The 13,158-nt window shown below is 37.1% G+C and overlaps 1 protein-coding gene across 1 annotated transcript in view; it reads right to left on the bottom strand.

Moving 5' to 3' along the window:
• The window catches only part of ROBO1 (roundabout guidance receptor 1), a 385,179-nt gene that overhangs the window by 46,917 nt on the left and 325,104 nt on the right, over positions 1 to 13,158 (bottom strand). The window contains exons 16-19 of the mRNA XM_081301295.1: positions 12,726 to 12,897; positions 7,861 to 8,058; positions 3,871 to 3,897; positions 2,440 to 2,482 (exon numbers count right to left, since the gene is read on the bottom strand). Of these exons, the coding sequence (XP_081157421.1) occupies positions 2,440 to 2,482; positions 3,871 to 3,897; positions 7,861 to 8,058; positions 12,726 to 12,897 (440 nt within the window). The remainder of the gene's footprint in view (positions 1 to 2,439; positions 2,483 to 3,870; positions 3,898 to 7,860; positions 8,059 to 12,725; positions 12,898 to 13,158) is intronic.

Below are 13,158 nucleotides of genomic sequence, written 5' to 3'. Positions count from 1 at the left end.
TGAGTTCATTTGATCAGTGGATTAATCCACTTGATGGATTAATACATTGAGAGCTTAGCAGACTACTGGGAAGTGAGACCTCGTCAGAGGAAGTAATCACCAGGGGCATGCTCTGGAAGAGTTTATTTTGTCCTTGGCCCTTCCTCAACTCTCACCTCTCTGCTTCCCAGCTGCTGAGAGTTGAGCAGCTTTCCTCTGCCATACACCATGATGCTTGAGCCTAAAGAAATGAGGTCAGTGGGGGCTGGGGTTGTAGTTCCTTGGTAGAGCGCCCGCCTAGCACGTGCACGGTGCTGGGTTCAATCCACAGCACTACATAATATGTATTAAAAAAAAAAAAAAGCTGCAGAAATGAAGTCAATGGACCAGAGCTTGAGACCTGTGAGACTGAGCCAAAACACTTTCCTCCCTAAGTTGTTCTTTTAAGTATTGGGTCCTAGCAACCCCTTCCTACCCCCACACAGATTCATCATGGCTAGGAAAGAGGCCTCTTCTTAATGAACCTTCTCTTTCTCATCCTACTTGATTTTTACCCCAGTACTTATCAACTATTGACACTGTACAGTTGACCTTTTAAAAAATGTTTATTATCCATCTTCCATCTCTCCCACCATAATCAAATGCCCACAAGATCAGGAATTTTATCCACTTTGCTCACTGACGCATTCCAAGCAGCTAACACAGTATCTGCCCTGTGGTCGGTGTCCATTATAGTTAATGAATAAATACATTTAAAATTGTGTGTATAACTGTCATGTTGAGCACTGACTCTAAAATTTTTATTTAACTATTATTGCCTCTGTGACATTCCAGCATCTTTTATCGATTCATTTAGGAAAATGATAATTTCTAGTTAGTATTTGAGATATATCAATTTCACTGCCAGGATTCTGTTTTTCAGTTGAAAATGCTATGATTCTTTGTTAGTGAGCTTTCCAAATAGACAGTTCAGGAACTTTACAATTCTTTATTCCTGTCCTAGAAACCACCATTTCCCACCTATGCATTCCTGCCACTGTCTTCCATGAGACCATTTGGTCTGTCTGGGTTGTAAATTGTTTAGAGAAGGAGCTAGGTTAATATTTTATGTGTGTGCACATGTGTATAAGCATGTGAACACATGCCCATGCACAGGAGCTAGTGCCAATAAAACTGAAGTCAACAGTCATGAATAGACACAGAGAGAGGTAGTTAAACAATCAGGCATTCCAGATTCACCCACAGGAAAATGTTCTTATGGCAGAAGCTCTTTCATGAATGTCTGGACTGTGACTTATATGGAATTCCCCTGGATGCAAAAATGTGCTCTGCTTTCATCCCTCAATCAAGTGGATTTACTCCTCACGAAAACCACCCCAGTATTTGGGTCTTTTGGTGGCTGGCTTTGTTTCACAGTTGTGAAAACAGGAAGTTAGTAGTACCCAGGAAAGAAAAGATTAATGCTTACTGCCACATTTGTACAGCACCAGCTAAAGGCAGTCAATATATATATATTTTTAAATAACTCTTTGTCATAAACTAAGTTTAGTAATTTTCTTATTAGGAGGTATATTCCTTGGATTCAGGAATAATATCTTACTCATTTTTTGACTATTCAGTAGCTAACTATATTATCCAACCATATGAAGAAGCGCACTCTAATAAGCTAATTTAATTTGAATTATAAATTGGTTTTGGTTAGAAATTTTTTTTCTCCCTTTGTGCCTAGGTGCTACTGTTTCTGAAAAAAAAAAAAAAAGAAAAATCACCTTATTGTGGAAAATCCTGGAACTTGCCTCATGTAATTTACATCCTGTTTCAGCCCCTCTAAGCCGCCTGTCACATTAATTTGTGATTTCTCTGTGAATATATTAAAGTTCACTGAATAATAATTACCTCAAAAATCATAAGTATAGGACTGAGGATATTTTTAGTTAAAGGGTGAAAAAGTTCTTTGTTAACAAACTACCTAGATTTCTTTTTTTAACCGAATGTATTTCCCTGCAAACGGAGGTATCTACTAAGCTGAATTCATAACAAGAACAAACAAACATAACCTATAACTTCTGAGCAACTGCTGCGTTCAGCAGGTTTTCAAATGAGCACTTTTTCTTTGATAGTATCTGTTAACTAGCTATATTTCTTAATCTTCATAAATGCCACAGCTTAATCACTTTAACTCCTTTTAATCATCTGCTAAATCAGCAGTCTGTTTTTCTTGGTTAACGTACTCCCTCTGGTGGCCATTGTCTAAAGTGCAACAGCTCCATCAGGAACTGTATTTCTGTGTAAATGACTTGGTTCAACACCCCAGATGAATGGATTCTTTCCAAAAGATTGGAACACTTTTTATCTTTAAGTTGTTAAACCTTTGGAGCAATGAAACTTGCATCAGTGAGGAAGACAAGAAGAAATATTTTAAATTCCCCCAAGGATCTACAAAACAAGGAAGATAATTACCTCCCTCCACTGCTCACAGCTTCGCCTCCTCTCTGATAAGTTACTAGAATGTTAAAAAAAAGGAACAATTAATAGACACGTTTATATATCAAAAGCTATTACATTCACGAGCATCTTTGTACAATGGAATTCTTTATCCCTTCCTACCCAGTAACATTGTAAAAATCCTTACAGGACACAGCAGGTTTCTAATTCAGCTAATAATTTAAAATTCTTATTAAATTAAATATGCATCATTCTTAGCCTTAACAATATTGAGCAAAGCAACAGTAAAATTGCAGCAGATTCTTGTTAAATGTAACTATTACATATTTATTTGTACATTAGCATTCCCATAGATTTTTATTTTGAGTTTACTAGATCATACCACTTTATAATTCTGTAGGTATAATCTTAAAGTCTTGCCCTTGTAGGTAAATATTACAAAAGCCTACTAGATTTTCCCAGAAGATTGAGAACCAGTGAGACAAAAAATAGATGTTAAGCCCTTCCAAAGACAAAGATGTAAAGTTGTGACTATTGATGTGACCATTTTTTAACCTATTTTTTCTTATTGTGGCTTTTTGAAACTCATTATATTTTCATAACTATATTTTCATAAAATATGGTTTCATGCTTTTGAAAGCTTTCTCAGCTAAATAAATTTGGGGCATAAAAATAGAACTGTACCACAAAAAGATTTGCACATAGTTAGGCAAAGGGTTAAGAAGATTAGCTTTTCTGTAAATACAGACACATTTTCTAAGAAGAAATGTATTTTTAAAAGCTGCCAAGTTCTGCTACTTAGAAAAACTCCAAACTGGGAGTCTGCTTGGGAGAGATAACTGCTCCCAGTGATTCCAATAACTGGATTAAAACTGAGACGGCATAACTACAGGTACATCTTTTACTAGAGGTGATGTGAAAGAAGAGGATCCACTTTGAAAGAAACTGAATAGAACAGAATATGAGGACTCAGACTTGGGGAAAATGAAAAGTTTTATCTTTCACATGTGCTGGGTATTTTGGTTACCTTTCAGAATACTGATTCTATGGACAGAGAATTACAAGGCAGAGAAATTTTTGTTGGAAAACCTAAAAGCTTAAGTTAAGGGGGGGAAATGCATTGCCAAGTATGAAAATAATCAATAAGATGATTAGCATGTTAAATCATGCTGAGACTAGAAACACTGTCTTTTTAATGGAAATACATGCAAACAGGGCTAAGATGCAACGTGGAGTGGTGAATAAATAAATGCATTAGATGGATGAAAAGCAACACCAACCATTTCTACTTCAAATGCATGCCTGCCGTGAGTAAATGAAGTATTGTATTCCATTTAAGTCCTTTCCCCCCAGTTACTGCTGAAAATGAGATAAAACCAGAAACACAATAGTACAACACATGCCAAACTAACAAAGGATAGGAGGAGGGTAAGTGCAAATATATACCTGTTGGCGTGAAGGTAAAGGACGGGACTGAAAATCAAAACAAAATATAAACCAGTTATTAAGCTGAAGAGAAAGGGAACATATCACATTAGTATGAATCAAGCAGACAGCTGAACATAAAACAAATGTAAATAACCAAGCCAGTAGGTCTGAAACTCTGATATATGAATAAAACCCAATACGAGGTTAGAAAAAGAAGCTTGTCTCTACAGGTACCATTTTGAAGTGTCTGACATTCTAGTACCTTGGGAGGGGAGCTGTGCGTTACCCTGTGAATGACCCTGCATTTAGCAACAGAGATTTAGCTCATGGGCTCCAGTACAAACAGGAATCCTCTGCTATTAATCATTTCCAAACACTGGATGATGGATTCTTAAACAAGTATTATCAGGTGTATGCTGGAACCTTATCTAGGAATCTGAAAGTAAATGCTTATTAAATGGACTAATAGGTGCACTTAAGTATTTATTATTGGAGGAAAGAAAGGAGAAGAAAGAGGAAGAAGGGAGGGAAGGAAGGAAGGAGGGTGAGAGAAAGGAAGGAAGGAAAAGCAAAGAGAATCATAAAAATCAAAACGTCCTGTAAGTCTGATGCCTTACACAAACAGTACAACACTACATTTTTATCATTATAAACATTTCTGAATGGATAGAAAAATGTGTGGAGTTTTAAACTTTGATTTCTATGTCATAATTTACATTTAGAAGCGTGGTTGAGTAGGCTGAACATTTTTCTAATGCCACGCTAGAAGCTAAACAATAGAACAATAACACCCCTCTGAGAACCTTCACTCTCTCTGCAGTTATAAATCTTAATCTAATCAATAATGCCTGAAATTGAACTGCAGACCTCAAAAGTAGCAGCATGGCCTCCCCCACTTTTCCTATCTTCTATTCCTGGTGTGGGATCACACCAGAGCAATTTGCATGTCATTTCATAAAGGGAGGAGACTGACATATTTTCCAATCTTTTCCCCTTAATTTAAAGTAAATGCTGCTCTGGATTAAAAAAAAAAAAGAAAAAAAAAGCAAGGAAATCCACATTACACCCTTTAAGGTTAAAGCTTGCCTGGAAAAAAAAAAAAATCTTTACAACAAACAAACTAGAATATTGATCACCGATCATGTATCAAAAAAGCTGCCAAAATGTATTTTCCATTGTACATTTGAACAATGATAAGAAATTTACTTTAGGATTAGAGCTCTGGGTTTGCAAAGTGGAACACATAGCATCCTCTACAACTGTCACTTCTTACCAAACCACTTCATCTCTGAGCAGACTAGAAAGAACAACAACAAAAACCTTAATGCCGTGTATCCAATTGATACACTGGCCTTCCTCTGCAGCACAGCAACCCCTGTCTTAAGAATTCCATTGTGTTGTCTTTCAGTCAGATCTTTTCAGAGAGTCAATGTAATTTAGCTACATTCAAAAATTCAGAGCCATAGTAACAAGTCTTCATAAAAAGAAAAAAAAAAGGTACATTTGAAACTAAAGCTATTCAAGCAAGAGTGGAGTGCTTGAACATTAATTTGCAATCACAAGGACACAGGAAATATGAAAGGTCCTTGTCATTACTTCTCATAGCTAACTGCTAACCCCAGTTTGAGGAATTGAAGAAGAAATGAAAAAAAGTCAGCCCTATATGAAATTTTCGCTGCTAGCACACCAAAGAACAACTTAATTTTCAGAGCTTCCAATAATAAATATAATGAACTCTGTGTACTGAGTGGTGCTGATGTAATATGTGGATGTATGTGGATGGAACCCCCAGTGTCCCAGCAGATGTCACACCTATAGCTATACGTAAGGGGAAACACTAAAAAAAATGCTCATGAGTACCCAAAGTCACACTCTGGCTTGATATTTTATGTCAAGAGGTTCTTTTCATTTATTTAAAATGTTTTACTTCCTATTTCCCTGAAACCACTGGCATTGTGTTTGGCATAGTAAAATTTAAGATACTCAAAATGCACTTTAAAAAAATGCATAGAAATAGAATTTTGAAAAAGTGCCAACAGGATGAAGTGAGGAAAGCAGAATCAGTGCTCATCCAATTACATTTGTAATTATGTTCTATGATTTCTGCTTAAACAGAAGCTAGTTGAAAAGACCAGGATATTAGTTTAAAGGTCCCACAGAAAGATCACATAGGCATTTGTCAGCATGCTCAAAGGACATTAGTAAAGAACAAGGAGCATTTCAGAAAGGAGAGTTTTCATGTCACATTCTTAGACTTCAAGACAATATAGAGCATGAAACTGTTATAATCACACAGCTATGACACTTGATCATGACAAGGAACACTGGATTTCACTGACTGGCTGTTTATGAAATGGAGTTAATGGGGCAAGTCTGATGAACAGAAAATTCACATCTAAATGTTAGTTGCTTTTCCTCATTGAAATCAGATTTCTAAACCTAGTCTCCTCCCAGAATCCTGCCCCTTCCCCACTCCACCAAACACATTCATAAACCCCGTATCTGCATGGATTTGCAGTCAAAGGTTCTATTTAGTAACACATGTGCCTGACATTGTTCTACTTTCTATACGTAATGAGCACCACTCTCTTCTCAGTAACCTCTAAGCCCTTGTTTTCCATTTCACAGGCAAGGGTACTGACATTTTGCTTCATGTCTAGGTAGGACACATATCTGAAAAAAAAACATATTTCAGGGTGATAATGCTAAGGCCAATCTATGCATATGAGGAGACTGCTGCCGAGCCACAGGCAGGAGGCATATGGATTTATTTCACAGTATTGATGATGAATCTCTGTTGACTCTTTTTTCCCAAGACCTCCAGGAACAGCACAAATATCCTACGCTGTTGACACAGAATGTTTTATAAATGTGTAACGACATTCAAGTTTTACCTAGTCTTGAAAATTCCATGTGATTAGAGAAATACTCTGTCCAAGATACACAGAAAATGTTCTCTTAGGAGATATGTAGACAATTAGGAAAAGAAAGGATAAGTGACAGTCAAGGAAGGGATGACTTAATTTCTTGGTAATCATCTTTAAATTTGCTTTGCAGCAAAGCAAAACTTTTTTGTTATGTTGGCTCTATAATGAAGGTGAATGTGTAATTTTCAATCCAAACCATGACATTTTTGAGAGTAAAATGCAACGCGATGAATCATTTTATTGAACTAAAGACATAAAAATGGACTAAAATCGGAAAACTAGGAGGCCACACAATCTACAGCCCAGGTATGATGACCAGAGTTGGAGGATATATTTGGGGCAGAGGAAGGAGCAGGATTATGTGCCTCAATGTTTAGATTGTCAACAATTCATAGGACTTGAAGATATGTAGCAAAGGTATTTATGAAATATATTGGCATAGTCTATCTTTGAAAATGTAAATAATAGCAAATATTTTTTTTTCTAAAATTATAAAGACATATGTAACAAAATCATCATCATTAATGGACAGTACATTAGACATCGGATTGAAGGATCTTAAGTCTATGAATGGAAAAGTACTAACACTCTTCCCTCCCTAGGCAGGACATCCCTCATAATGTGATCATATTCACTAAGAAAGGACTGCTTCTAGAAATAATCAAAGAAATCTCTCTTTTTGTTGCTTTTCAAAGGACAACAATCCCCTTAAAACTATGTGAGTTTAAAGCCCCAATTTATAATTCCTGTGACAGGGAGATTACAAATTTCCCCCAAGAAATAAAGTAATAAAATAATTGCCTAAGAGAAGAAGGCCACAGTATCACAGACAAGCCTAGATGTACCTTAGTGAAACATATTTGAAAGGATCTGGGTCCTAAGAAACTGATTAACTCTGTTGTACTGCCACAGGAGAGTTGTTCATATGCAGGTATCATGATAAAAGTACTTTAGAGAATTGCTGTATATTGAAATAATTTAACAGGTAGGATATGTGTCCCTGTGAATCATGTGGAGTCAGGTTTAAAACTAAGAGTTTCATAAACATATTAAAATATGAAAAACCTGAGAAAGCGAATACCTTTCCTGATACCCGCATAAGTACTAGTAAGTCCGTTCCTCTTCTTCCTGTGTCGGTAGAGCCAGATGCTGAAGACCATGAGGATGATCCAGCAGGCTGCTCCGATTCCTGCGATGAATGCTGGCTGCTTCACCACGTCTGAAATCTGCTGAGCAAGGCTGACCTGGTCCTCAGGTGACACAGGGTTCCCATGAGAATCTGAAAGGCCATCTTCTGATGAGTTGGGAGTAAGACTCAGTGTGATGATGTAAGAATACATATATGATGTAAAATACCTGTCATTATATTTTGTTAATTTTGGACCGTGATTTCTCTTTTTCATTCTGCATTACCGCAGGGAAGTGAATGAGTTCATGAGATCACTAGTAAAATTCATTCATTTTAATTTAAAAGAAGTATGGATGTAATTTTGTGTGATCTTAGCTGAAACAAGGACAGTGGCACTCTGTTTTCTTTTTATTTTACAAGTTTGTGGGATCCTGTTTAGGTTGAGTTTCAGACAAACAGTGCTCACTAACTGAGATAAATATAAAAGCGTTAATACCATAAAATGCCAACCCCCCGCCAAAACCAAGAATACTTTAATGCAATTGTACAAATAAATAACAGGTACTGAATATTATATGTATAGAAAAGGTTGAAAAATTCTCAAAATTCTATAGAAACATCAAATATGTGCTGTAAAAAAAGGCTTAAAATAAAATTTTACTTTTTCTATAAGCTAGATATTGAAAAATGGTGTGTGTGTGTGCGTGCATGTGTGTGTATTTGCATACTCCTCCCCAAGATTATATTGCAACATCCTTCACTGTCTTAGAAACATATTATTTGAACCCACGGTCAGAACGTCCTATAAAATTAAAGATCATTAAAACACAATGACAGATTAAGATAATGTTACCATTGTAAGAACTATGAATAATCTTTCTTTTAAAATAATAACCATCACTAGCAATAGATATAAGAAAAGAACATTAAATATGTAAAAGAATTATCAAGTGTTATGAATAGTCAAAAAGACATTCTCGGTTGGATATTTTGATTCAAGAATTAAAAATTGATGGAATATATGGCTAATAAAATACGCTTATTTTACATTTATGTCTTAAGCCTACAGTGATATTTTTCAAGCCCGCCATTACTCCAGGTCACACAGAGCAGCCTGCAAAGTCTTTGTAGAAAACACAAGACTGTCGCTCTTCCGTCAAAGCTGTATGTCACTTTGTAGACACCTTGTGATGCTAGTCCTGAGGTTGCCCAGTGGGGAGAATTCCCAGTGGTGTCTGTAGTCTTAATGTTCTTCCCCCGCAACATCTGATGATATAAGAAGGGGCTTGTGCATTTCATTAAGATTGGGGCTTCCTCACAATTATTAAATCATTTAACTTGGAAAAGATTCATGTACCACACTTTTAAAATTTTATGTTGCTTCTGCATTCATTTTGAATCTAAGATTAAATACTAAAAGAAGGGTTTAGTTACCCGGACAGAGTTGCCAGCTCTCTGCTTCCTCCCAATTCCTCAGTATGGTCAGTGCAGATATCCCCCTCATATAGCTGCCTCCTGGTGACCACCTCCCCATGGGCCACAGAGATACCACCTCCTTGACTCATCATCCCACCCATAAGGACTGCAGATACACAGGATTGACAACTCTTAGTCACAGCACGACCCCATGGAATCCTTCCAGCTTTCTCTAAGAACAATTAGAACTCCCTGTAGGAAACCTCCTTGAACAACACCCTGAGCACCAATAAAACCCTCAGCCCACAGGTCCTCTCTCTCTGTCTCCCCACCTGCAGCCCCCCGCCCCCACCCCGGACGCTCACTGGCCCCTGGGCCTTCTGACTGGCTCTTGTCAGCACCTTTGCTCTTGTGGATCTGTGAGTAACCCACTCCTGCTATTTCATGTGTTCTGTTGCTTCACCCCTCTGAGTTGAATCTGATTAACACACCTGGCAGGAGCTCTCCTCCCAGCTGGGGCTCTCCCAGAGAGGAGCTATCTTGGCAGGTCAAAAAAGCCAGAAGGGCATCTGCTGGTTGAACAGTCTGCTGTGAGAAGCACACCCAGTCACAGGGTTGGATACTTAGGCATTATGCTCTCTGTCAGGACAAAAGAGTATCCCATGGGCTCCATGTAAACATCCACAACCAAATCCCTCGGAGCCCTGTCAGGTGGGTTTATAGCTGCTTCACAGATCTCCAGACCAAATTCGAGAGAAATACAATCTGCTAATATAATACAGTCTGCTTTGAAATAGAAATCTTTCCAGTCCAAAAATATATTTTCCATAAAAATAATTAGTATAACTCATTCGGTAGGGATAACAGTTCTTGAAGAAAAGAAATTCCTACAGGTTTTCTTATTAAATGATATTGCATCTTAATATGATAATTGGCAGAAAAAAATCAGCAGCATTCAATAGCTATGGAAACAGCCTTTCTCTGTGAAATGCTGAATTCCTTCTGTTGTGTGTATATATGTTGTGGGGGGAGGATATTTCCTTTTTTTTTCTTGATTCCAGATTTCATACTATGGAGGATCAAGGCTGAAAACCTTATTTTCACAAGCAGTCACCTGCCTTCAACTGTTTGTTGACTGAAAGTTTTATTTCATGTTCCAGACCCTTTTATCTCTGGTTATCCTAAAAGCACTTCATCCTCTAAAAGTTCACCAACCAGACCTATTCTTTTTATTCCTAATACATCCTTTGTGTTGGCTAGGTTTATAGACTTCATGCCTATTTGCGCAAGGTTATCTTGGGTAGCTTCAGATTTTATGGAAACAGCCCAGAGAGGTTCCGTGCGAGCAACCAGATGGACCTAACAGAATAAAGTGCAGTGTGACTAATGAATTAAAGCAGCCCCTCTCTACCTCAGGCTTTGTCTCCCTGCAGCTGAGGCTATATTAAGATCTGGAAAACTGGAACCCACTTGATAATTTCAAGGAAATCAATTTGACCCTTAAATCCCATGATTTAAATCTTCAATAAATAAAATTACATATGGTTCTTTTTCCAATTCATCTTCCCAAAACTAGGACTAAACATCATATGTTCTAAAAACAGGTAAACAGTATCCACAATGGTTAGGGTCATTCAAGACATACCTTTTAATTTCAGTTTTAATAACCTAATGCTGACATTTGAAAAAAGTGGACAAATATTTGAATATCAGCTATAATTTTTCAATATAAACTCCCCTCCCCCATGTTATATAACATTGCAACAGATGCATCAAACGATTTTTCCTAGTTTCCCGTATTGCTTGAAATAAACCAGGAAGCTAGTTTTGTTTAGAAGTTTTTATATAATCATTTAAAAATGTGTAACATGGAAAAAAAGAGTCCAAAAAAATAATATAAAATTCTGGCCCAGACTGTGACAGTCAGCAAGCCCCCACTGAAGGCTTGAATGGGCCTCTCATAATTGACTGCTGGGAGGCAGCTCCTGGCTGCTGCTTTCATTTAGTCCTCGTTCACCTTCTTACAATCACATCAGGCAAGAGTAATGTGCACCTTTCTAGCCTGCACCATTTCAAGCCTCCCATAGAATATATATTTCCTTTCTTGCATTCTGTTGGTGCAGGGACAACCTTGGAAGCCCACATTAAGAAATTAGGGCTCTTCAGCTTACAACCCACAAACACTAGGTGAAACAGAGACCTACTGGACAACTGGAATTGTAGTAGACTTTACTGTGTTATGTCATATAAACTTTGCAAGTTTATGCATTACAGCAGCTAGCATTGTCTTAACAATGGAACATTTTAACAACATTTTCAAAATAAATATGAAGTTCCTTAGGTATTGCAACAGAGTTAATCAAAGTCAAATGTTTCTTTTACTTTTATTATGAAATAATTCCAGGATGTTGTTCATACTTATTTAATATGCCAAAATAGTATGTACTCATTTGTGAAGCATAAAGATTGCTACAAATGATCCTTTTTCATAATTTGCATCTGACATAAAATATTACTGATGCTTAACTTCTGATTTGCAATATACAGACACAAACCAGACTGTATACTTCTTGGCCTCTTTCCTAATTTAAATGTTAACTCTTAAAATCTGACCTTTTTCTCCCCACTTCTTAGTTGCAATATTGTTTTATTGGCATTTCAGTTGTTGCTTGTTTACATGTAAATAGCAATCACTTACTAATTCATATAGTATGTTCATAATAGTTTGCCTATAGTGATCTCTAGTAATGAAACCCAGGTCAGGTTTGCTGTTTTTTTTAATTTATGTATAATTTTGGAAACTCAAATTGTATTTAAATTTGAGTGATTAGCATAGAAACATTCCAGTTCTCTGACATCTCAACTTATCTTCTTCTTTATTCACTGCAGTGTCCTTGGACTTGATTAGTAGCATTAGTTAAATAGATGAAAAAAATTTCCACAGGGCCCCAGTTAGGATGATACTGAATATTACCTAACTTTTATTTGAACTATCATCTAAAATGTGTATTTGGATAAGGTTAGTTTAGTTATAAGATATCTACAGTCATGCCTCACGTAACAACGTTTCTATCAATGAGGAATGATTTCTATTGACTGTTGTATAAGATGATACTGGCTAATGACATCACATGTATCTTAGTTTGTGTAACTACACTCCGTGATGTTCACACAAGGACAAAATTGCTTAACAATGTCTTTGTTGGGAAGTGGCCTTGTTGGTAACCAAGGCATAACACTGTATGTGAGTGTATTTTAAGTGAAGCTAACACCACTGTAGTTATAAGCCTCACTTCTGAATTCTATTAACTTCCAACAGTGGCTCAGACACATGTAAAAACAGCAAAGCAGGACAGGTAGTACAGTGACAGACTGTGAAACTGGACTGCTCGGACACTCACCTAACTGGATGAATTGAGGCTCACTTTTCACCCCAGGTCCAGCGCCAGTGCTGGCTGCCACTTCCACACTGTACCGGATCCCGGGAACCAGGGAGGGAATAACCACAGAAAAGGTAGAACCATCTACCGTCTTGTTTATATGGTATCGGGTTTCATTGCCCAGACACCAAACCTGGAAGAAGTACATAATGAAAATCAAGCTGGTAAAATTTCCAAGATAATGCAAAGATCAACATAGGGTGAAGACGGACTTTAGACCTTGACACAGTTGAGATGCCTCATGAACCACCAACACAAGGTTTCAAAAAAGTCATTCTTCTCCAAGATGGAGCTCTGAGAAGACTCTTCCAGTCAAGCCCAGTATTGGTAATAGCTGCACTATTGGAGAATTGTAATAGTTACACTTTCTCAAATATCTTAAAGGATTGTATAA

This window comes from Spermophilus citellus, assembly GCF_964194105.1.
Source record: "Spermophilus citellus genome assembly, chromosome: 7".
Lineage (NCBI taxonomy): Eukaryota > Metazoa > Chordata > Mammalia > Rodentia > Sciuridae > Spermophilus > Spermophilus citellus.
Note: the sequence above shows the minus strand (reverse complement) of the source record. Positions and strands in the feature narration are given on the sequence as shown.